Source organism: Spermophilus citellus (assembly GCF_964194105.1).
Source record: "Spermophilus citellus genome assembly, chromosome: X".
Lineage (NCBI taxonomy): Eukaryota > Metazoa > Chordata > Mammalia > Rodentia > Sciuridae > Spermophilus > Spermophilus citellus.
The window spans coordinates 42,963,460-42,986,964 of record NC_138190.1 but is presented as its reverse complement, the minus strand read 5'-3'; the positions used below and the strand labels follow the sequence as shown (position 1 = coordinate 42,986,964).

The 23,505-nt window shown below is 46.2% G+C and overlaps 2 protein-coding genes across 11 annotated transcripts; both read left to right on the top strand.

The window, feature by feature from the left end:
- Positions 1-1,059: 1,059 nt before the first annotated feature.
- On the top strand, positions 1,060-14,170 carry PORCN (porcupine O-acyltransferase). 8 transcript variants are annotated; one of them, XM_081277167.1, is made up of 15 exons: positions 1,060-1,193; positions 1,854-2,026; positions 3,350-3,542; positions 3,939-3,982; positions 4,350-4,531; positions 4,612-4,742; positions 4,860-4,877; positions 6,031-6,045; positions 6,144-6,269; positions 6,428-6,528; positions 7,764-7,840; positions 7,931-7,994; positions 8,098-8,183; positions 9,532-9,642; positions 13,837-14,164. In XM_081277167.1, exons 2-15 carry the CDS (start codon positions 1,891-1,893, stop codon positions 13,936-13,938), a joined length of 1,386 nt encoding a protein of 461 aa, XP_081133293.1. In that variant the 5' UTR covers positions 1,060-1,193; positions 1,854-1,890; the 3' UTR covers positions 13,939-14,164. The 8 variants fall into 8 exon arrangements, with proteins under 8 accessions (XP_081133293.1, XP_081133294.1, XP_081133288.1 ...); XM_081277162.1 differs by lacking the exon at positions 13,837-14,164 and adding an exon at positions 9,193-9,404 and having other exon boundaries at positions 1,062-1,193; positions 9,532-9,638; XM_081277166.1 differs by lacking the exon at positions 8,098-8,183 and having other exon boundaries at positions 1,062-1,193; positions 13,837-14,166.
- Positions 14,171-14,404: 234 nt separating this feature from the next.
- On the top strand, positions 14,405-22,761 carry EBP (EBP cholestenol delta-isomerase). Of its 3 annotated transcripts, none has more exons than XM_081277170.1 (5): positions 14,405-15,341; positions 16,505-16,834; positions 20,591-20,627; positions 20,750-20,880; positions 22,052-22,761. In XM_081277170.1, the coding sequence occupies exons 2-5, from the start codon at positions 16,534-16,536 to the stop codon at positions 22,273-22,275; spliced, it is 693 nt and encodes a 230-aa protein (XP_081133296.1). In that variant the 5' UTR covers positions 14,405-15,341; positions 16,505-16,533; the 3' UTR covers positions 22,276-22,761. The 3 variants fall into 3 exon arrangements, with proteins under 3 accessions (XP_081133296.1, XP_081133295.1, XP_081133297.1); XM_081277169.1 differs by having other exon boundaries at positions 16,472-16,834; positions 22,052-22,759; XM_081277171.1 differs by having other exon boundaries at positions 16,472-16,834; positions 20,750-20,929; positions 22,052-22,246.
- The last annotated feature ends 744 nt before the right edge of the window (positions 22,762-23,505 follow it).

The following is a 23,505-nucleotide window of genomic DNA, read 5'->3' as shown; positions in this document are numbered from 1 at the left end:
TTGTTTAACGGCAAGGTACACCACTGGGTGAGTGGGCATGACTTCCTTCACTCCATAGAGACAGGCATTAATCTTATTAGAATCTGTTTTCCTTAGCTCCTGAGTCAGGGTGGTGTCCGGTTTGACCTGGCCTCCTCCTCCCCTCCTCATCAAAGCTAAGCACCCCTAGTACCCAGTAAATTCTCCTTTGGAAAAGCAGGCCTTTCTTAGGGGGCCGGATGGGGCGGGGGGTGTTGTGGACAAAGGCCCTTCAGCCTAGAAATGAAATGTAATGACCAGAAGCCGCAGGGTAGTGTGGACAGCAGGTGCTGAAAAATCCTTAGCGTAGGAGTACATAGAGCCCGATACAGATCTTTGTTGAGGCGACTGTAAGTGCTTTATAAATTCTCCCTTTCTAAATGCTCTGTATTGGCTTTCTTTTACTGCACATGAATACTTACTAATCGCTTGGGTCACCTTCCTTGCGGGATCGAATCTGGTGGGGAATTAAGCAAGCAAATCAGTTATCGCTAAGACAACTGCCCACAGTTAGCCTTTAGGGGAAGCGCAGGCGCCTAGTGTGTGCTCATAGGTGACACTGTCATTACCCATAAATGTTCCTGGTCGGCCCCGGGGTTAGGGAGGATTGGAAATCCCTTCAGTTTTCTCAAAGGTTGGGAAAGGATAGACTTCGGCTTATTTTCGCATTTGTGAAACCGGACGCACAGGTGTTGAGAGGACATGAGTGGGCAAGCATTTGGGGGAGAAGGTGCTTGCCCTCCTCCCTCTCCCCATCTCAGTCCCCAAGGATCAGAAATTTGTCCGTTCGGAAATTCAAGGGAGACCAGAAAACCTCCCGAAGCGAAATGTTCCATGGCTCGAACAGCAACAGGCCGGAAAAGTGCGCGCGCGAACATTCTGCGCGCCGACGTCCTCCAGCGCCCCGCGCCCCGCTCCCCTCTACCAAGCTGCTCCTCCTTCACTCGATCCTCTCGCTCCCTCCTCCTGATACCCGCCCCCACCCGTTCCCCGATTGGTTGATCCTGGCGGCCGGTCCGCCCCGGGATTTAAAGGGCCCGCTTCGCCGCGCCGCCCTGGGAGCCGCTGCTGGTCCTGGCCTTGCGGCCTGCGGGGAAGGCTGCCCGGAGGAGGAGGCGACGGTGGCAGCAGCGGCGCGTCCCCGGCCCCCAGGACCACGGCTTCCTTTCTGCCAGGTAGGTTGCTAGTAGTGTGCGTGTGGCTCTCCTGCTCCCATCCTGATCCGGCCTCCCCGCGAGATCTGTAGCGCATGTCCTGGGACCCCCTTCGCATCACCTTTCCGACTTCCCCTCCTGCTCTGTCCCCTGCCAAAACCTACACTTCCCTGCAGTCCTTGAATGTGGGCAAGGCTTTGTTGGTGGCCTTTTGCCGGGTGGGGGTGAGATGGGGCACGCGGAGGATACAGGACACCCCCCCATCCATACAAGGAGAGATGCACACGGCCCCAAAGTGTCACAGAATCCCCCTATCTGCCCTCCACACAGAGCGACTCTACCTTGGAAACCAAGGAGTCCCCTACCCCCCTCCCGCCCCATTTGATATATGGGCCTAAAATGCACATCATTCAGTCATCGCCTCAGACCGGACGGTTCACAGCATTCAAGACACACGGGTCCTTCAATTCACCGCAGGTCACAGCTGCGTGTGTGTGCATTCAGAACACTCACCCCCCACACACAGTTGGTGGCTCAATCTGATGTACCTGATGTTCACATCCTCTCCCAGGCTCCCAATACCAGCTGTGGAGTCCACAGCTCCCAAAAGTGCTCAAGTCCATCCCTTGAACACGGGTGACCCCATGGACATCCTGCTCCCTCTGTGTTCCCCCTTGGCAGATTTATCCATCTGTCTTTCCATCCGTGGGGGTCTACAATGGCCACCTTCAGCCGTCAGGAATTTTTCCAGCAGCTACTGCAGGGCTGTCTCCTGCCTACAGTCCAGCAGGGCCTTGACCAAATCTGGCTGCTTCTTGCCATCTGCCTCGCCTGTCGCCTCCTTTGGAGGCTTGGTAAGTGCCTGCCACACTGTGTGCCACCACACCAGATGATATCATATCTGCCATGTTCATCCATAAGCCACACCTTACCCTGCCACATACAGCCAGGCCAAAATAGGTCCCGACATGTCTAGCCCCATCACATTCCACCAGATCATTCCCCCTTCTACCAACCACATCCTACTCTGCCCAGCTACCCCAAACCACACTAGGCCAAGCCACATCCTATTATACCAAGCCATGCCCTTCAGTATTTCTGGATTCTATGATTCTGGAAAACTGAGGTTCTTGGAATCCTGAAATGTCTACATTTCAAGATTATAAAATTCTGGAATGCTGATGTTGTAGGGTTATGGAATCCCAAAATACCATGTTTACAGGGTGTGGAGGTTTTAACAAGTTGAAATCCTCACATTCTAGGCTTCCAAAATGTTGGCATTCTGGATTTCTATAATCGGGACCTGATGAGATTTCTGGATACTAGGATTCTGGAATGTTTCCAAAATCCTAGCAGACTTGTATCCAAATGATAAGGTTCCAAGTCCCTAGGTTCCTATAGGATGCAGAGATGTTTTTAGAAATCTGAGATTCAAGGGTCTACTCTTTCTTTTTTTTGTTTGTTTGTTTTAAATGGATGTTTTAATCCCCCTAGGTTTTTTATTATTGTTAATCTTTTGTGGTGCTGGGGTTGGAACCCAGGGCCTTGCACATGCTAAATAGGCTCTCTTATCACTGAGCTACATCTCAGCCCTCCTAGGTTTATTATCTAGACATATTTCAAAGCTATTGAAAAGTTGGAATAATACAATGAACTACTCATCTATCATCAGATTCTCCAACTGTTAACCTTTTGCCACATTAGCTCCCTCAACCTATCTTTATCTCTCTTCTGTCCATCCATTCATCTATCATCTTCCTGCATCACTTGGATAAATTGCTGATATCATGACACTTCACCCCCAAATCCTTCATTGTATAGCCTCCAAGAACAAGAATATCCTCTCCCAAACCACAGCCTCAACCATCGCCCCCCGATATACCCAATATAAATTGATATTTGAATTTCTTCTGGGTCCCCAAAATGTCCTTTATAGATTTCTTTTCCTTAAACCCAGGCCTTGCCACCTTCTTCAGCTCCTCAATATCAGCCTCGGGTCTTCTCCAATTCCACCACATTCCAACCTCCAGGCCTTCACCCAAGCTTTGCCCTCTGCCCAGGTCCTTCTCCCCTCCCTACCAATCCACCAACCTTCCCTTTCTTGTTCTTTCTTTCCCTCCCTCTTTCTCTCCCTCTTTCTCCCTTTTTCTCTTGTTCTCTCTCCCTCTCCCCTGAAGGGTTGCCATCCTACCTGAAGCATGCAAGCACCGTGGCAGGCGGGTTCTTCAGCCTCTACCACTTCTTCCAGCTGCACATGGTTTGGGTCGTGCTGCTCAGCCTCCTGTGCTACCTCGTGTTGTTCCTCTGCCGACATTCTTCCCATCGCGGCGTCTTCCTCTCCGTCACCATCCTCATCTACCTACTCATGGGGTATGGGTGTGCATTCTCATCCTCGCCCTGTTGGCAGGAGGGCAGGAGGGTACCTAGGCATCCGATGAAGTTGTCCAAGATAGGGAGGGCACGGAATTTTGAGTAGAAAGAAAAGGGTCTGGGATAATTATTGAGGAGGCACCAAACAGGGAGGATGTGGAGTATTCCTGGAGAAACATGCCTAGGAGATGTGTCTTTTCATGAGGTGGTACAGGCCCGATTGGGTGTGGATTTCCCCTGGAGGAGGGAGCCTAGGGGAATTTTTCCCCCAGGAAGTTGTACAGAACAGGGGAAAGGGGAAGGCAGAACCCTCTCAGCAACTTGGTCCCCCCCACCCCCGTGGTATCAGAGGCCATGGGGGTTGTGGGGCCAAGACAAGCACCTTTTTTTCTTCAGTGAGATGCACATGGTGGACACCGTGACATGGCACAAGATGCGAGGTAGGTAGCCCTGCCCCAGCCTTCCTGTCCTCTCCATGACTCCTAACTGCTCCCCACCCGGGTCTCTTCTCCACTTTTCTCCCTTGTCTGCTGCCCCATGATGTAGACCTCAGATACCCTTTGTGTCTATGTCTCTTTCTACCGTGTTTTCCTGGAGTATCTGCTGGGTCATCTCATGTATGTGTCTGATGCTTTTGAGTAAGGGTGTCTGCCTGTCTTGGGCCCACTTACCCAGCAGTCTGCCTGTTTGGCCCTATGCCCACCTACCCATCCTTGTACCCACCTTCTCCTCTCACCGGGTGTGCCCTGTCCCTCCATGCTGACCTGCTCTCTTGCCCATCCACTTGACCATGGGCCCCACACATAGGGGCCCAGATGATTGTGGCTATGAAGGCAGTGTCTCTGGGCTTCGATCTGGACCGGGGCGAGGTGGGTGCAGTGCCCTCACCTGTGGAGTTCATGGGCTACCTCTACTTCGTGGGCACCATCGTCTTTGGGCCCTGGATATCCTTCCACAGCTACCTACAGGCTGTCCAAGGCCGCCCACTGGTGAGGTCCTGGGAGGATGGGTGGGCAGGGACTGTGGGGGCCATCACTGGACAGTGCTCACTGAGCCTTAATCCCCACAGAGCCGCCGATGGCTGCAGAAGGTGGCCCGGAGCCTGGCGCTGGCCCTGCTGTGCCTTGTACTTTCCACTTGTGTGGGCCCCTACCTCTTTCCCTACTTCATCCCCCTTGATGGTGACCGCCTCCTTCGAAAGTGAGCATGATCTTTGAGGCTCCTGCCCAGCAGTGAAGGGGTTGGGTAGGGGCCTGGGGTCTCCCCACCTCTGATCCTATCTCTTAATGCTTCTCTGTCTGTCTTCTGTTACTACAGCAAGAAACGCAAAGCCAGGTAAACAAGGGCAGGTGCTGAGGGTGGCGGGGGGCTGACTAGGGATGGGGGCAGAATCTAGGACCATTTGGTTCCAGAAATTGGAATGTATCTGACTATATACCCCATGACTAGACAGAGATCGGATATCCATCTCTAACTGTCCATTTGACCAAGATTGACTCTGTGACTCAGTGTATGACTGACACTCTGACACATTACTGTGTCTGGCTGTCCATCTGTTCGGTTCTTTCTCCATTCAAAGGAAGTTACATGACAAGTTTGTGTTCATTGGTGACTAACCTGTCTGTGACTCCAGGTAGGGGGATGCATAGTTTGTTTGCCTATGGCCACTGATCCCCTGAATATGGAACTCAGAGTTTTGACTGTGCCATTGTCGATGACAGAGTGTGTAGCTGTCATTGGACAGGGTTAATCTAAGTTCATGACTCCTGCTGGCCTATGACTCTGGTATGTGCCTCTCTGTGATTGATCCTGCCTGTGTGTCTGCCTTCTCTGACTGCCTGATATTGTCTAACTGAGAGGTCATGACCAATCATGAGCCTGCACCTGCACATAGGACACACTGTCTGCCTCTGGTTTGTCCAGGACTGGATCTACTCTCTGATTATATGCCTCCCTCCCCCATTCACTGGCTGCTAATTATGTCTGATGCTGATGAATCTCCAAAAAGTCACTTGACCAGTGTCATCCAGCTGAGCAGCCAAGCATTAATCCCAGGACTTATTTCAGAGCCTATGCTTTTTCCAGTGCAGGATGCTGCCTATTTTTGACCATCTGATCGTAAAACTGCCAGCGTGTATATGTGTGCGTGTACATTGAACAGTTGACCGTCTCTAAGACTAAGGGGTGGTTTTTCTCATTGTTTGTTTGTTTTGACTGTCTTGTGGTCACTGCAAAGCTGGAAGTCTGATAACATTTGTGTCTGATGTTATGACTGTTTTAGGATACAGGGCCATGCCATATCATAGGTCATGTCATGCATCCGTTTAAGTTGCATGAAAACAGCCACCTGTCACTATTTGTCTGTGTGTCTGCCTCTTTTGCCACTACATTTCTGTTTTGTCTGTGAACATCTCAGGCCAACCTCCGGGGTCTCTCTGACTCTCTTTTCTTTCTTCTCTGCTCCCTTCCTGACCCCTGGGGGCCTTAGGGGCACCATGGTAAGGTGAGTCCACAGAGCAGGGGAGGGGATGCTGACAGATGGTGGGGTATCCTGGCAGGGCCTGGGCATGATGCCTCTCTCCCCTGCCCCTTTCTTCCCAGGTGGCTGCGAGCCTATGAGAGTGCTGTCTCCTTCCACTTCAGCAACTATTTTGTGGGCTTTCTATCCGAGGCCACAGCCACGTTGGCAGGGGCTGGCTTCACGGAGGAAAAGGATCACCTTGAATGGTGGGGAGGGCATGGGGGCCCCTTCTCCTACAGGGTGCTGCCTAGAGGAACTGCAGGGAGGAGGGAGGGGACTCCCAGGGGAGGGAAGAACCAAGACAAATGTGTGGTATCCAGATGGACTGAGATCCCAACTGGATCTGCATGTCTCTTGTCTACAGGGACCTAACAGTGTCTAAGCCACTGAACGTGGAATTGCCCCGGTCAATGGTGGAAGTTGTCACAAGCTGGAACCTGCCCATGTCTTACTGGCTAAATAATTGTGAGTCATCAAGTCACCACTCCAGGGGAGTTGGTAACCCTAGCCCTTTCACACATTTATGTAACACATATTTACTGAGCAATTACTGTGAGTGGGCACTGAAGATACAGCAGAGACAAAAAATTCACAAGGGACTGGGGTGTAGCTCATTGGTAGAACACTTGCCTAGCATGCCCAGGCCCTGAGTTCAATCCCCAGCACCACCAAAAAAAAAAAAAAAAGTCACAAAAATCCTTGCCCTGGTAGAACTGGCATTTAAGAGGGAAGCAGATAATAAAGAAGAGAAAAAAATAACACAAATGGTTTAGTTGGTGATAAGTGCTCTGGTAAAAATTCACAATAATAATGCAGGTAAAGGTAATCCAGGTGACAAGAGTAGGGGGCCATGCTGCAATTTAAAATAAATTAGCCAGGGCAAGTCTGAATGAGGACAGGACATTAGGACATTTGAACAAAGACCTGAGGAAGGTAATAGAGCAAGGAATGTGGATATATGGGAGAAGTGTGACAGATGGAGGAAACAGCAAGTGCAAAGGCCCTGAGGCAGTTTGTTTGGTGTGTGGGGAATAGCAAGGTCACTGCAGTGGAGTGTTAGGAATGTGGCTCAGTGTTAAAGCTTCCGCTTAGCCTGTGTGAGGCCCTGGGTTTGATCCCTAGCACTGAAAAGAAATAAAAATAGGTTATTGGGGTAGGCACAGTGAATGAGGAGGCCAGTGATAGGACATGAAGTCAGAGAGGTCCTGTAGGACTTTGTGAGCCACAGAGAAGACTTTGGCTTTTTGAGGCACTCAGTGGCAGGACTCTTCATAGAGGAGGGCCATGGGCAATGTGTTAGGTTCCTGCCACTGTTAGCAACCCAGGCTAACAATGGTGGTGGGCAATAGCACAGAGCACATGGAGAGGAGAAATCAGATTCCGGATATATTCTGAAGAAGGAACTGACAGGATTTGCTAAATCTCTAGAATGTGGGAGTGGGGAAAGGCAGATGGAAGGTGATTCCAAGTTATTTTACCCTGAGGACCTGGAAGGGTGGACTTGGCATTGACTGACCTTGGGAAGACCATGGGATAAGTATGTTGGAAGGGAAGATCAGGAGCTAGATTTTAGATATGTGGAGGTGGAGGCCATCTTAAGGACTTTATCCTGGGGTACCAATAGATTATGGGTATCAGGGATTTCTAGGAAGGGCAGGGGGACTCTCCAAAGAACCTTAATCTACATCTCTCCCTGCCAGATGTTTTCAAGAATGCCCTCCGACTGGGGACCTTCTCAGCTGTGCTGGTCACCTATGCAGCCAGCGCCCTCCTGCACGTGAGCAGGGCAGAACAGGATGGTGGGGGGATGCATCGCGGGGGTAGTAGAGCCTCCTCCTCACTTACCTCATTGCCCTTGGGTCCCCAGGGCTTCAGCTTCCACCTGGCTGCAGTACTCCTGTCTCTGGCATTTATCACTTATGTGGAGCATGGTGAGTACAGAGCCTAGTTAGCAGACAGATGGAATGTTGGTAGGAAGCTGGAGCCACTGTCCCCTGAGGCTAAACTTACCCCTTATCTTCTGCACTGTCCCAGTCCTCCGGAAGCGCCTGGCTCGGATCCTCAGTGCCTGCGTCCTGTCCAAGCGGTGTTTGCCAGACTGTTCACACCGGCATCGCTTGGTGAGGGTTCAGCCTGGGCAACCTTGTGCCCAACGCTCCCCCTCAAAAATGTCACTTATGTCTCCATCTTGTACCTGTCTCAGAGTGTCCAGCCTACTCTTCTGGTCCCGGAGCCATCCCCATAACTTCACATCTATTCACTGGCATCTGTTTCTCTAACAGGCATTTATTGAATACCTGCTGTATACGCACCTGCCATTCATTCCTCCAAGGAACATTTATTAAGCACATGCTAGTTCTAGATGCTGGAGACACAGCAGTGAACAAAGCAGGCCAAAGTCCTGGCCCTTTGGGACAAACATGTTAATAGGGGAAACAGTAAAATAAAAATCAGTGAAGTCTAATAGTTTGTCAGGGGCCACGTGTGGTGGGTCATGCCTATAATCCCAGCAATTTGGGAGGCTGAGGCAGAAGGATTACAAGTTTGAAGATGGCCTCAGCAATTTAGCGAGGCCCTAAGCAACTCAGTGAGACCCTGTCTCTAAATAAAATACGAAATAGGGCTGGGGATGTGGCTCAGTGGTGGAGTGCCCCTGAGTTTAATCCCCGGTACCCCAAAATCAATCAATCAATCAATTAATTAATTAAAGGATGGGGGTGTGGCTTAGTGGGAAAGTGCCCCTGGGTTCAATCTCCAGTGCAAAAAAAAAAAAAAAAAAAAAAAAAGTTTGTCAGGGTATGAGTAGTGCTAAATGTAAGGGAAAAGGGATGGGAAGTATTTGGGGTGTGATTTCCATTTTAAATAGGGAAGTCAGGGTAGGAGAGGTCCTCCTGGGTGTGGTGACTTTTGAGTTTTAAGTGAAGGAGGAGAGGGAGGGAAGCATCCGGGTAATGGGAACACCCCGTGTAAAAGGCTCCAACACAGGTGCAGGCCTGGAATCCTTGACAAACACAGAAGGTCAGGGTGTCTTGAGTAGAGTAAGGAGGATTTGGGTGGGGAAAATATGGGCTCTCTAGGTTATGGTGGTATTTGTTTTTGTTTTGTTGTTGTTTTCATTCTGTTTGCCAGAAGAAATACAGACAACTCCCATTCGTCTCCTACCTGGTACCAATGTTCATCACCATAAGCCCCCAGTTCAAAGTCCCACCATTTTTGCTCCTCTGCCTAAAGGCTCGCATCTCCCCCAACCTGGATGCTCTCATGGTTAACAGCACCCTTGTCCTTGGATACTTCTGAGCTCCCATAAGAGGCCCCCTGAACCATCTCTTTCCTATCTCGGGGTACATGGACATCTTCCTTCCTGGGACTCACAGTGCCTTGTGTGTCCCCCGGGGCTTTCCTGCACAGGTGGAGGTGGGGGACAGTGAACAGGTCCAGCTGCCAAGTGTATCCATTTGTCCCCCACAGGGCCTGGGGGTGCGAGCCTTAAACTTGCTCTTTGGGGCCCTGGCCATCTTCCACCTGGCCTACCTGGGTTCCTTGTTTGATGTTGATGTGGACGACACCACAGAGGAGCAGGTGAGGTGGGGGCCCTTGTTGGGGGGTGTGAATCAGGGATGGGATTTCCTGTTCTTGGACAGAGCAGGGAAGCAGGCATGAGCTCTGCAGGTCATGCTTCTTAGCTTCTGCAACAAGTGCAACTTGTTCCACCTTTCCTTTTGTCCCACAGATTGAGTCACACTGTCGGCTCTTTTCTTTGAGTAAAGGGTGCAAAATCTGTTTACTTATTTTCCTTATAAAATTCATTTTAGGCCTGGGGTTGTGACTCAGTGGTAGAGCACTTGCCTAGCATACATGAGGCCCTGGGTTTGATTCTCAGCACGACACACAAATAAATAAAATAAAGGTCCATTTACAACTAAGAAAATGTTAAAAGGAAAAAAAATTAAAAATAAAATTCATTTTGTAGAGAAGTGTAAAATCCAGGTTTCACTTTTTTTTTCTTGTGTTTTCATTTTGTGGTAATGGGATATGAACCCAGGGATGCTCTACCACTAAGCTACATCCCCAGTCCTTTTTACTTTATATTTTGAGACACTGTTTCACTAAGTTGCTGAGGCTGTCCTCAAACTTGTGATCCTCCTGCCTCAGCCTCCTGGGTTGCTGGGATTATAGACAAGTACCATTATGCCAGGATTATTTAACTTTTATTAAAAGATTTTTTAGTTATACACGACACAATATCTTTATTTTTTAATACCTTTATTTCTTTTTCTTAATTTTTTGTTAGTTGTAGATGAATACAATATTATTTATTTTTATGTGGTGCTGAGGATCGAACCCAATGCTTCACACATGCTAGGCAAGCGCTCTACCACTGAGCTACAGCCCCAGTCCCAATACCTTTATTTCTTTTTGTTTTTAATACTTTTATTTCACTTATTTATTTTTATGTGGTGCTGAGGATCGAACCCAGGGTCTCACACGTGTGAGGTGAGCACTCTACCGTTAAGCCACTACTCAAGCCCCCCTTTATTTCTTTATGTGTGATGCTGAGGATTGAACCCAGTGCCTCATACATGCAAGGCAAGCGCTGTAATGCTGAGCCACAACCCCAGCCCCAATATCTTTATTTTGTTTATTTATTTTTATGTGGTGCTGAGGTTAGAACCCAGTGCCTCACATGTGTGAGGTAAGTGCTCTGTTACTGAGCCACAACCCCAGCCAGCCCCTCATTTAACTTTTTTAAAAGTATTATATTTTACTCAGGTTGAGCGTGCAAACTCCAAATTCTGTTCCTTAAAAATTTTGTTTGCTGGGCATAGTGGTATGAACCTGTAGTGCCAGCTACTGGAGAGGCTCACTTGATCCCAGGAATTTAGAGGCTAAATTGGGCAACATAGTGAAACACTGTCTCAAAAAAGTTACATTAAAATGTTTATACTATTTTAGTTAATGTTGAGTGCAAATTCAAGATATTACTCTTTTCAAAATTGAGAACAGGGGCTTGGATTGTGGCTCAGCGGTAGCTCGCCTAGCACCTGTGAGGCCCTGGGTTCGATCCTAAGCACTACATTAAATAAATAAATAAAATAAAGATATTGTGTCCAACTACAATTAAAACATAAATATTCTTTTAAAAACTAAGAACAATTTTTAAAACAGTGTTTATTCAAATGACTCTTGCAGAATCCAGATTTTGGTTCTTATTTAAATTTTTAACAAAATAAAACTTCATTTTTTCCTCATTAAAACAATTTTTTTATAGTTCTTTTTTTAATACTTTTTTTTAAGGAGAGAGAGAGAGAGAGAATTTTTAATATTTATTTTCAGTTCTCGGCGGACACAACATCTTTGTTGGTATGTGGTGCTGAGGATCGAACCGGGCCGCACGCATGCCAGGCGAGCGCGCTACCACTTGAGCCACATCCTCAGCCCCTCATTAAAACAATTTTTAATTTTTATTCAGGCTGAGTGTGCAAAGTCTTGGTTTGGCTTCCTTTTTATTTTTATTTATTTATTTTGGGGGGTACCAGGGATTGATCTCAGGGGCACTTAACCATTAAGCCACACCCCCAGCCCTATTTTGTATTTTTTATTTGGTGACAGGGTCTCACTGAGTTGTTTAGCGCCTCACTTTATACTGAGGCTGGCTTTGAATTCTCAGTCCTCCTGCCTCAGCCTTCCGAGCCCCTGGAATTACAGGCGTGCACCATCACACCCAGCTTATTTTTTAAATAACTTTTTTGTTTTATTTTTATTTCAATATTTTAGGGCTCTGAAGCAGGAGTATTGCAAGTTCGACAGCAGTTTCAGAAAATTAGCAAGGCCCTAAGCAATTTAGTGAAATCCTGTCTCAAAATTTTGAAAAAAGTCTAGAATGTAGCTCAGTGGTAAAGTGCCCCTGGGTTCAAACCCCAGAACCACCCCTACCAAAAAAAAAAAAAAAAAAAAAAACTCAATATTTTAGGGCTAGATGTATATCTCAGTAGTAGAATGATTGCTTTCTCCAGGTAAGGCCCTGGGTTTTATCTTCAGCATTGGAAAAAATAAAAGCAGTATGCAATATATTTACAGGGAAAAGTCTTTCTCCCATGCTCAATCACTTGCCCTCTTACAAGTAATTACTTTTATTTTTATAAAAATATCCTTCCAGGGGCTGGGGATTTGGCTCAGTTGGTAGAGTGCTTGCTTGGCATGCACAAGGCCTTGGGTTCAATCCCCAGTACCCCCCCCACACACACACATCCTTCCAAAATTCAAGCATATCAAGCAAATATAGAAATATATGTTAATTATCCCCCTCACATTTTTACCCTATACATAACACATGAATCACACTATTCTGCAATTTTTAAAAATCCTCCACATCAGTACATAGTGTCCTCATCCATTTTTTTCCATTGTGGTGATGCAACAAACTTTAACATGACCCTAATTGATGGACACTTGGTTATTTGCAGTCCTTTCCTATTGCAAATGCCACTGAATCAAGTTGTACCCATTTGGAATCATACAAATGTAGACAGATCTGTTTAGGATATATTCCAGAGAGTGTCAATGGAGAAGTTATCTTTTTGTGTTCCCACCAGCAATGTGTGAGTGCACCCCACCAGCAGACTGCCTCTCAGACATTTTGGATATGTTTGCCAGTTAGGAGTAAGAAAGATTATGAGGGGCTGGAGCTTTAGCTCAGTGGCAAAGTGCTTGCCTAGCATGCATGAGGCACTGAGTTCGATCCTCAGCACCACATAAAAATTAACAAATGAAATAAAGGCATTCTGTCCATCTACAACTACAAAAAAAATAGAAAAAAAAGAAGAAAGATTATGAGGGCAGTGGAGCACACCTGTAATCCCAGTAGCTCGGGAGGCTGAGGCAGGAAGATTGTGAGTTCAAAGCCAGCCTCAGCAACAGTGAGGAACTAAGCAACTCAGTGAGACCCTGTCTCTAAATAAAATACAAAGAAGGGCTGGGGATGTGAGTCAGTGTTTGAGTGTCCCTAATACCCCTGGTACCCCACCCCAAAAAAAGGAGTAAGATTATGAAGGAAGCTGAGCATTTTTTCATATCCTTAAGTCATTTTATTTTCCCTTATGAGAATGGCCTTCACACCTCCTTTGGTAATTTTTGTCTTTAAAAAAATTATTTTTGGGGGCCTGGGATTGTGGCTCAGTGGTAAAGCACTCGCCTAGCATGTGCGAGGCCCTGGGTTCGATCCTCAGCACCACATAAAAATAAGATAAAGAGGGCTGGGGTTGTGGCTCAGTGGTAGTGTGCTCACCTAGCATGTATGAGGCACTAGGTTCAATTCTCAGCACCACATAAAAATAAAGACAATAAAGTCCATTAACAACTAAAAAAAAATTTTTAAAAATAAGATAAAGATATCATGTTCAACTACAACTAAAAAATAAATATTTAAAAAATATTTCTAGCAACTTTTTATATTTAGGTAGAATACAGGTCAGAGAGTAGAATTACATTGTCTCATTTTGAAAATATTTTTGGGGTGCTTCTACAGACCAAACCCAGGGCCTTATCATGCTAAACATACAGTCTACTACTGAGCTACACCCTCAGACTCTTAAAATGATTTTAAAGTAAGAAAATAAAAACTATATCTGGTCACCTTTCATGTGTATGTACTCAGGTACTTCTATCACTTGGGGATATTATGGAGTCACAGAACATCCTTGGGTAAAGGATGGGTTTTCCTGAGACCCTTTTTGTCCTTGTTGAATAGAACCATCACCTATTTCTCTCCCACAGGGCTACGGCATGGCATACACTGTCCACAAGTGGTCAGAGCTCAGCTGGGCCAGTCACTGGGTCACTTTTGGATGCTGGATCTTCTACCGTCTCATAGGCTGAGGCATATGACCCTTATAGCCCCTCAAGACTCCTCCTCAGAGTGCCAGCTCTGATGGGGGGGTGAGAGAAGGCCCTACTCCTGGACCCGTCTCCATTCATGACACCATCCACACACCCCTACACACACGTGCACACACACACACACACACACACACACATTTCCATGCCTGTCAATCCCCACCCCACCACAAGGCGGGAAGGGGGTGGTCCCTGTTAAGGCCTAGGGGTGGGGGATACATGGGGAAGCAGAGAGGGGGAGATGCAGGGCTTCCCTGCCTGCCTTCTCCCTTTTTATATACAGTTTGTTATTGTCAAATAAAAGTAGAAATACACAATAGGCTCTTTCTTCACTGGTCAGATGCGAATAGGAGTGTGAGGAAGGGGGGTACATTACAGATAAAGGTTTAGAAACTGAAAACCATGTAGAGGGAGCAGTTCATAGTTAATTTATGATTGTTGGTGATGGGTCCAAGGATGGCAGTGTCCTGGTCCTGCTTGACTTGAGTGGAGTGGATTCAGATTTTATAGCAGAACGTAGGGGAAGTCTGATACTAATTGGCCAGAAAACAGGGATCCCTGTTCTGATTGGTTGTTCTGGGACAGACGGGAAGGAACGCATGACGCTTATTGGTCCCTAGATCTGAAGGTTGGGGGTTCTAATTGGGTGAGTCTGAATTGTGACTGGGAGCTCTGTTTGGGTGTCCAGGTTTAGCGTCATTTCATTCTGGTTGGCTTTTTAGAATTGGCTCAGTTGAGGGTCTCCATGCCAATTGGCCAGCAGGACCGAGAGGCCTGGATTCTGATTGGTTCTTCTGACTTGAAGTCGGGAGAGATGAGGATCACCTGCTGCTATTAGGACTATGGAGTTATGAGAGCAAAAGTCCAGGGCCGGTGGAGGGCAAGGGTTTTGCAGTGTGCATGATGTGACCTGCCTGTCATATTATAGTTTCCTTGCATTGAAGGTTGGTCTGGGAACGGATTGGTTGTCTATAAAAACAGAGAAGGCAAGAAAACGATGTCTCTCCAGCAAACGTGGAGCATGTATGTCTATCTCCGCTGCGATTGCTGAGGGGTCGGGGAAATTGAAACCAAGAATCGTTGCAGATTGGTTACCGGTCGGAAACGCCCACCAACCTTTGACAGTCCCCGCCTCCACCCCACTCCTGACTTGGTCTCAGCCAACAGCGAAAATGGCACCACGCGTGAGGATGGGACCTGCAGCACACGGAGATTTCCTATTGGTTGGGAGGCACCTTTCCCGCTTCTCCATTGGCCTGCTTCTTTAGGCGGGGGAACCGTGAGGGGATGGGCCCGAACTAGGGACGTTTTCTAGCGAAAGTCAGCCTAGCGAGCTCGGGAGCCTGTGGGAAACGGCTGTTGGCTGCTGCGACCGCGCGGCTTCGGTGAGTGCTCTCGCCCGACTCTCCACTCCATCCCCTAGCTCTACACCACCTGATGGCCCGCCCTCCGCCAGCCTCGCGGGCCTCTTATCCCCCACCCTTGCGCCTGCGCGGGACCCCATGCTCCCCGCGGTTGTCCGGACGACGGAAGACCCGCCTTCTCGTTGGGTTGTTGGACTCGAGGGTTCTGGTTCTGATTGGTGGTCTCTGTGTTTGACTCCCCTTTTCCTCGTTAGCGTTGCCCGGGAGATCCCAGCCCTTCCTAGTCGCGTGCAGGTTGGCAGCATAATATACTCTTGCCAGCCGGCTGTAGCTTTTGAATGGTGGGCTTTAAATGCTTCGCCGGCGGTTTCCTTCCCTCTGGCGGGAGGGAATACCTTTCCATTCAGTAGTGTAAACACTGGCCTGGTTCCTGTATCTTGCCACTGCCCTGTGGGTTGCAGTGCTGCATGCCTGTAATCCCAGCGACTCAGGAGGCTGATAAAGGAGGATTGCAAGTTCGAGGCCAGCTTCAGCAATTTAATGAGACCCTGTCTCAAAAAAAAAAAAAAAAAAAAAAAAGATAGAGAAAGGACTGGGAATGTGGCTCAGTGGTTAACCCACACCTGGGTTCAAACCCTGGCACTAAAAAAAAAAGAAAATAGTGTTAGCTCTGACTTCTGGGGTCTGTCTTGGTGACTGAACTCACCTACCAGACTATAACCAATGAGGACTGGGATCAGAAGTGGTTCCTGTGTGTCCCACACCAAATTGTGACCCCTGAGGGCTGGGACCAGACCTGGTACCTGTCACCTCCTCTAGACTGTGACCAGTGAGGGCTGGGACCAGTGAGGGCCTTGTTTCTGTGTGTCCTTAACAAGATTGTGACCCCTGAGAGCTAAACCAGAGACTTGTTTCCAATTACTGCAGCTCCCAGAGGGCTTGAAGGACTTTCAGTCTTTCTGTGGCCTTATTATAGTCATGTTCTTAAACAGTATACAATTCCATTATTGTCTATCTCTAAAATTAGATTATTTATAATCCAGTTTTACAGTCAGTCCATTAACTGGTCAATTCAGTCCATTTACATTTCTTGTAGTAATAAAGTATTTGGATTTAATTTAATTATCTCACTTTGCTTTTTATTTGCCCAGGTTATTCTGTTCCTTTTTTCTCCTTCCTGTTAGTCCACACGTGACTGTCAGCCCACAGAGACATGGCCACCAACGCAGGCCCCTTGCACCCATATTGGCCTCGGCACCTGAGGCTGGACAACTTTGTGCCTAATGACCTCCTCACCTGGCATATCCTGGCTGGCCTATTCTCCGTCTCTGGGGTCGTAGTTGTGACCACATGGCTGTTGTCAGGTCGTGCTGCAGTTGTCCCACTGGGGACTTGGCGGCGACTGTCCTTGTGCTGGTTTGCAGTGTGTGCATTCATTCATCTGGTGATTGAGGGCTGGTTCGTTCTCTACCACGAGGTCCTTCTTGGAGATCAAGTCTTCTTGTCTCAACTCTGTGAGTCCTGAATTCTTATGTTATGGGAGGGAACTTCCTGGGCAGGGATTGGCTTACAAATTCTTCAATTAATTTATTTGAAAAGTTTATAAAATTTTGTGCCCCACATATATTTGCATGGATCAAGAAACAAAGCCATTTAAATAAGTATGCAGTGAAAATCTGCCTTCTCTCCACCAAGAATCTCCCAAATCTCTTAGGTGCTATTAGTAATTGTTTCTGGGACTAGGGATGTAGCTCAGCAGGAGGGAGGGAGGGAGGGAGGGAGGGAGAGAGAGAGAGAGAGAGAGAGAACTTTAGTATGCTCAAGGCCCTGGATTAAATCCCCAGCATACACAGAGACAAATTCTTGAGTTTATTTATATATAGGCCTCAGTTTGCTCAGTTGTAAAAGGGGGATAATAGTAGTTACTTAAATATATGTAAGAGATTTAGAACAGTGGCAGTTATTTACTATTATTTTTGTTATTGTTATTATATTTATTTTTTCCCTTTTTAAGTAAATGGAAACAAGCTATATATACTTCTGAACTTTGATTTTGTGTGTGTGTGTTTGTGTGTGATACTGAGGATTGAACCCAGAGGTATTCTACCACTGAGCAATATCTCTAGCCCATTTTATTTTTTATTTTACTTAAAGACAGGGTCCTCGGGTTGGAGTTGTGGCTCAGTGGTAGAGCACTCGCCTAGTAAGCATGAGGCACTGTGTTCGATCCTCAGCACCACATAAATATAAAAATAAAGATTTTTTTTTGTAAAGAGGGCTGGGTCTGGGGCTCAGGAGTAGCACACTTGCCTGGCATGTGTGAGGCAATGAGTTTGATTCTCAGCACCACATATAAATAAATAATAAATAAATAAACAAAGGTCTATCAACAACTTAAGAAAATATAAAAAAAGACAAGGTCTCACTAAGTTGCCCAGGCTGGCCTTGAACTTGTGATCCTCTTGCCTCAGTCTCCAAGTCACTGGGTTTCCAGATATGCACCACTGTGCCCCATTGAACTTTGCTTTTTCAAATGAGGTCAATCCTAGCCAGGATGGTGGCTCATGCCTGTAATTGCCTATAATCCCAGGGTCTCAGGAGGCTAAGGCAGGAAGATCTCAAGTTTGAGGCCAGCCTCAGCAATTTAGCAAGGCCCTAGGCAACTTAATGAGAACCTGTCTCAAAATAAAAAAAAATAAAAAGGGCTGGGGATATGGCTCAGTGTTTAAGTACCACTGTGTTCAATGCCTAGTACCAAAAACAAATAAATAAAATAAATTGAGGTCACTCCTTATCATAAAGAGCTTTTTCTTTTTTCTTTCCTTTATTTTTTTTGGGGGGTACCGGGGATTGAACTCAGGGTACTCGGCCACTGAGCCACATCCCCAGCCCTATTTTGTATTTTATTTAGAGACAGGATCTCACTAAGTTGCATAACACCTCGCTTTTGCTGAGGCTGGCTTTGAACTCACAATCCACCTGCCTCAGCCTCTCAAGCTGCTGGAATTATAGGCATGTGCCACTGTGCCCTGTTTATAAAGAGCTTTCAAAGCATAGATGTAATAAATTTATTTGATATGTACAATCAATACAGTGCATTTCCCTCTAATCTTCTACTGTCTCGACAATATTTCTTTCCGGTCTCATGAATAAAGCTGCTATGAACATTCTAATATGTGTCTTTGTGTTGACTAAGCCTCTTTTATTTCTCTGAGTAAAGATGTAGAAGTAGAATGGCTGGGTCTTATGGTAGGTGTGCATATAACTTTATGAAAAACTACCTGGGGCTGGTTTTGCAGCTAAATGGTAGAATGCTTGCCTAGCATATCTGAAGCCCTGGGTTCCATCCCCAGCACTGAAAACAACAACAACTACTACTAAACTGTTTTAAAAAATGGTTGCACCTAGCCAGCACAATGGCACATGCCTGTAATCCCAGCAGTTTAGGAGGCTGAGGCAGGAGGATCATGAGTTCAAAGCCAGCCTCAGTAACTTAGGAAGGTCCTAAGTAACTCAGTGAGACCCTGTCTCTAAATAAAATATAGAAAATGGCTGGGGATGTGACTCAGTGTTTCAGTGCTCCTGAGTTCAATTCCTGGTACCAAGAAAAAAAAATGATTGTACCATGTTACATTCCCACCAGCAAAATAGGACAATTCTAGTTCTTCCATATCCTCACCAACATTTGGTATTGTCAGATATTTCCTAAATTTTAGTCATTCTAGTGAATGTGAATGATAACTCATGATTTTAATTTGCTTTTCCTTAATGACTAATGAAAGTTTGAGAAACTTTTATCTGAGCACTGTGGCACACACCTGTAGTCCCAGGGATTCAGGAGATTGAGGCAGGAGGATCACAAGTTCAAAGTCAGCCTCAGCAATTTAGTAAGACCCTGTCTCAAAAAATAAAAAGAGTTGGGGAAGCCGGGCACAGTAGCATATGCCTATAATCCCTGCAGCTCTGGAGGCTGAGGCCAAAGGATTTTGAATTCAAAGCCAGCCTCAGCAACGTATCAAGGCCCTAGGCAACTCAGCAAGACCCTGTCTCTAAATAAAATATAAAAAAGGTCTGGAGATATGGCTCAGTGGTTAAGCACCTGTACTAAAAAAAAAAAAAAAAAAAAAAAAAAAAAAAAAAAAAAAAAGGCTCGGATGTAACTCAGTGGTTAAGCAGCCCTGGGTTTGATCCCCATCAAAAACAAATGGATTAAAAGAGCCAGGAATGTAGTTCAGAGGTAGAGCACCCCTGGGTTTATTCTCCATTACTATAAACAAACAAAAAAGTTTGAGCTCTTTTCATGTTTATTGGCCACTTGGAAATTCTCTTTTGTGAAGAACTGTTTAGGTTTCCTGCCTACTTTTACCTTGGGCGGTTCTGGGTTTGGGTTTTTTTTTTTTAATTTTTTCTCTTCTCCATGCTGGGGATGGAACCCAGGGCCTTGCACATGCTAGGTAAACATCTACTATGAGCCACAGCTCTAGCCCAAGTGATATTTTTCTTATTCTCTGTTCATTCTTTCATTCACTCATCTGTTCACCTGCATATATGCTCTCTCTTGCACACTATCATGAAATATTTCATTCACTCCATCATCCCTTTTTCTTTTGGCAGTGCTGGGGATTGAACCCAGGGTCTTGTTCATGCTGAGCAAGTGCTCTATCAATGAACTATACCCCCCACCCCATTCACTCGATCATCTATCTATATCTGCCTCCTTTTATGCCACAAATGCTTTTTTTTCCCTCAGTAGTAGGGATTGAACCCAGGATGCTATTACAACTCAGAGCTACCTTTCATTTATTTTGTTTTTTAAAATTTCGAGACAGGGTCTTGCAAATTTACCCCAGAGTGGCCTTCAACTTGTGATCTTCCTGCTTCAGCTTTCCTAACAGCTGGCAATACAGGCATGCACCTGCCAAGTCTGTCCAAACACTTCTTGAGTATCAAGCAGTCACAGCAACACTGTTCTGTGTCACACACATTCTTTTTTTAAATGTTTCATTTGTTCTTTTTAGATATACATGACTAGAATATATTTTGACATGTTATACATACATGGAGTATCACTTCCCCTTCTTATGGTTGTACATGATGGAGAAGACACACATTATTAAACTTTAGAATCCAAACTGCTACCCCATTTCACAGATGAAGAAACTGAGGCATGGAGAGGTTATGAAGTCTGCTAACTTACAGGGGCCCCAGTTCTCACAAAGGAAAGTTCCTTTTCTTCCTTAATTCTTCATGTGTGTTTTTCTTTTCTTCAGGGAAAGAGTATTCCAAGGGAGACAGCCGATACATCATGTAAGTGTTTGTGGGTCAATGGAGCCCTGCATAGGTTTGGGGTGGTGGTAAGTCAGCTTTAATAGGGTGCCCAGTGCACACAGCATACTAATTCCAGTGTCCCTCCATCCTTTCTCTTGCAGTAATGACAACTTCACTATCTGTATGGAAACCATCACAGCTTGCCTGTGGGGACCACTCAGCCTATGGGTGGTGATTGCCTTTCTCCGCCAGCAACCCCTCCGCTTTGTTCTACAGTTCTTGGTCTCTGTGGGTGAGGCACTGGGCACGAGAGGGATTGATGGGGGAATCCACAGACACAGGTATAGCCCTCTGGGTAGTATCTCTCTTGATTGTGTCCATCCAGAGGCACATCAGCCTGAGTGACCAACTCCCTAAAGTACTAAAACAGCCATGCCCCTCTCTGATCTTGCATCTCAATTTCTCTTCTTCCTTCATCACAGAGTCTCCTATGAAAGTTATATGTAATGTTCTATGCTTTCAAGAAGCTCCTGGATCCTCTAGGACAAGGATTCTGAGTTCCCTTATCTGAGACTCAGTCTTCTTTTTTTTAATATTTATTTTTTAGTTTTAGGTGGGCCCAATATCTTTATTTTACATTTATGTGGTGCTGAGGATTGAACCCAGTGCTTCATGCATGCTAAGCAAGCGCTCTACCACTGAGCCACAATCCTAGCCCGAAGACTCATTCTTCTTATATTTTTTGGTACTGTGGATTTAACCCACGGGCAGTTAACCACTGAGCTATATCCCCAGCCCTTTTTTGTAGTTTATTTAGAGACAAGATTTCACTGAGTTGCTTAGGGCCTGGCTGAGTTGAACTCACAACCCTCCTGCCTCAGCCTCCCAAGCCATTAGGATTATGGTGTGCACCACTGTACCCAGCTAGTCTTCTTGTATTCTTAAATTGTTAACTTTCTTTAGTTCTGGATATAGGGGTTCCCTTTAGCCCTGGAATCTAGGCTGTCTTGGATTTTGAACTTCCTTCAATTCTGGACATATGAGCCCTCCTGAGTTCAGAAATTCTCAGTGCTAGCTGGGTACAATGGCACATGCCTATAATCCCAGCTTCTTGGGAGGCTGAGACAGGAGGATCACAAATTTGAGGCTAGCCTGGACAACTTAGCCAGACCCTGTCTCAAAATGATACTTTAAAAAGGCTGGTGATGTAGCTCAGTGGTAGAGTACCTCTGGGTTCAATCCCCAGAGCTGCCAAAGTCTTCTAAATGCTCTGATGTGTAGAATTCTCATTTTTGGATTTCTGAAATTTTTAGTTCTATGATTTCAGAATTCTTAGCTCTCTGAGTTTAGGATCCTAAGATCTGAAACCTTGAAGGATGACTTGGGAAATGCCTTGAAAGAGAGTCTGGGTTAGCCTCCTCTTCCTCACAAGGGTTGATCCTTTCCCCTCCTGCCTCCCACAGGCCAGCTCTATGGGGATGTACTATACTTCCTGACAGAGTACCGTGATGGATTTCAGCATGGGGAATTCGGCCACCCACTCTATTTCTGGTTTTACTTCGTCTTCATGAATGCCCTGTGGCTAGTGCTACCTGCAATCTTCATGCTGGATTCTGTGAAGCAGCTCACTCGTGCCCAGAGAACACTGGACAGCAAAGGCACAAAAGCCAAGAGCAAGCAGAACTAACAAGCAGTGGACTGGCCTGGAACACTGACTGATGATGTGTTCCTGCCAGAAGAGTCCAATCCTGCTCCCACAGGTTGGAGGGGCCAAAGCTTATTGATTTGTGACACTCAGACTGATGGGTGGCCACAAAAAGGGTCAGATATGAGAAAGATAGGGATTGTATAGCACTACTGCCAGGAGCCATTGGGAACAAGACATAAGGCAAGGAACAAGACATAAGCCATGATGGTGGCAATTTTTAAAATCAGAAAATAAAATATCATAGCTTGAATACTGAGAGATCTTTAATTACTAACCCTAGAAATGCCTTGTGATTAATCTCTTCTTCACTCACTCATCTGCAGACCCCCCATCATCATCTCTGACTTCACAAACTCCCAGTACTGATCTCACATGATCCCATCATTTACCCTAACGACCCCATAACTCACCACCTGGACTCCTGCATTAAGACCACCCCATCACTCACCCCATAGACCCTATCACAGACTCCATAGGCCCTTCTGTTAGTCAGCTTGAAGTGCCATACCAGAATGCCACAGACTGCATGGCTTAAACAACAGAAATTTATTTTCTCAGTTCCGGAGCTAGTCACAGTGTCCATAGGGTTGATTTCTTCTAAGATCTCTTCTTGGCTTGCAGGTGGCTGATTTCTCACTGTGTCCCAACGTGGTCTTTTCTCTGTGTACCCAAGCTCCTGGTGTCTGTGTGTATATGTGTGTCCAAACTTCGTCTTAGGAACTAGTCAGATTGGATTAGCCACCCTAACAGCCTCATCTAAAATAAAGGCCTTATCTCCAAATACAGTCACATTCTGAGGTACAGGAGTTCAGAGCTTCAGCATATAGATTTGGGGAGGACATGATTCAGTCTATAACATTCTGCTCTCTGTTCTCCCCCAAATTCATGTCCTTCTTGCATATAAATTATATTCACCCATATCCCAGCAGCCCAAAACTCTTTGCCCATTCTGGCATTGACTTTTTTTTTGAGGGGGGGGTTGCTGGGAATGGAACCCAGGGCTTTGCACATGCTAGGCAAGTGTTCTGCCACGGAGCTACACCCCTAACCCCTGCATTCACTTTGAATCCCAACTCTTACCTAAATATCATCTAAATCAAGCATGGGTGAGAGGTACGATTCATCCTAAGGCAAAAATTCTCTAGCTGAGAACCTGTGAAACCAGATCAGTTTGCTGTTTCCAAAATGAAGTGTTGGGACAGGTATAAG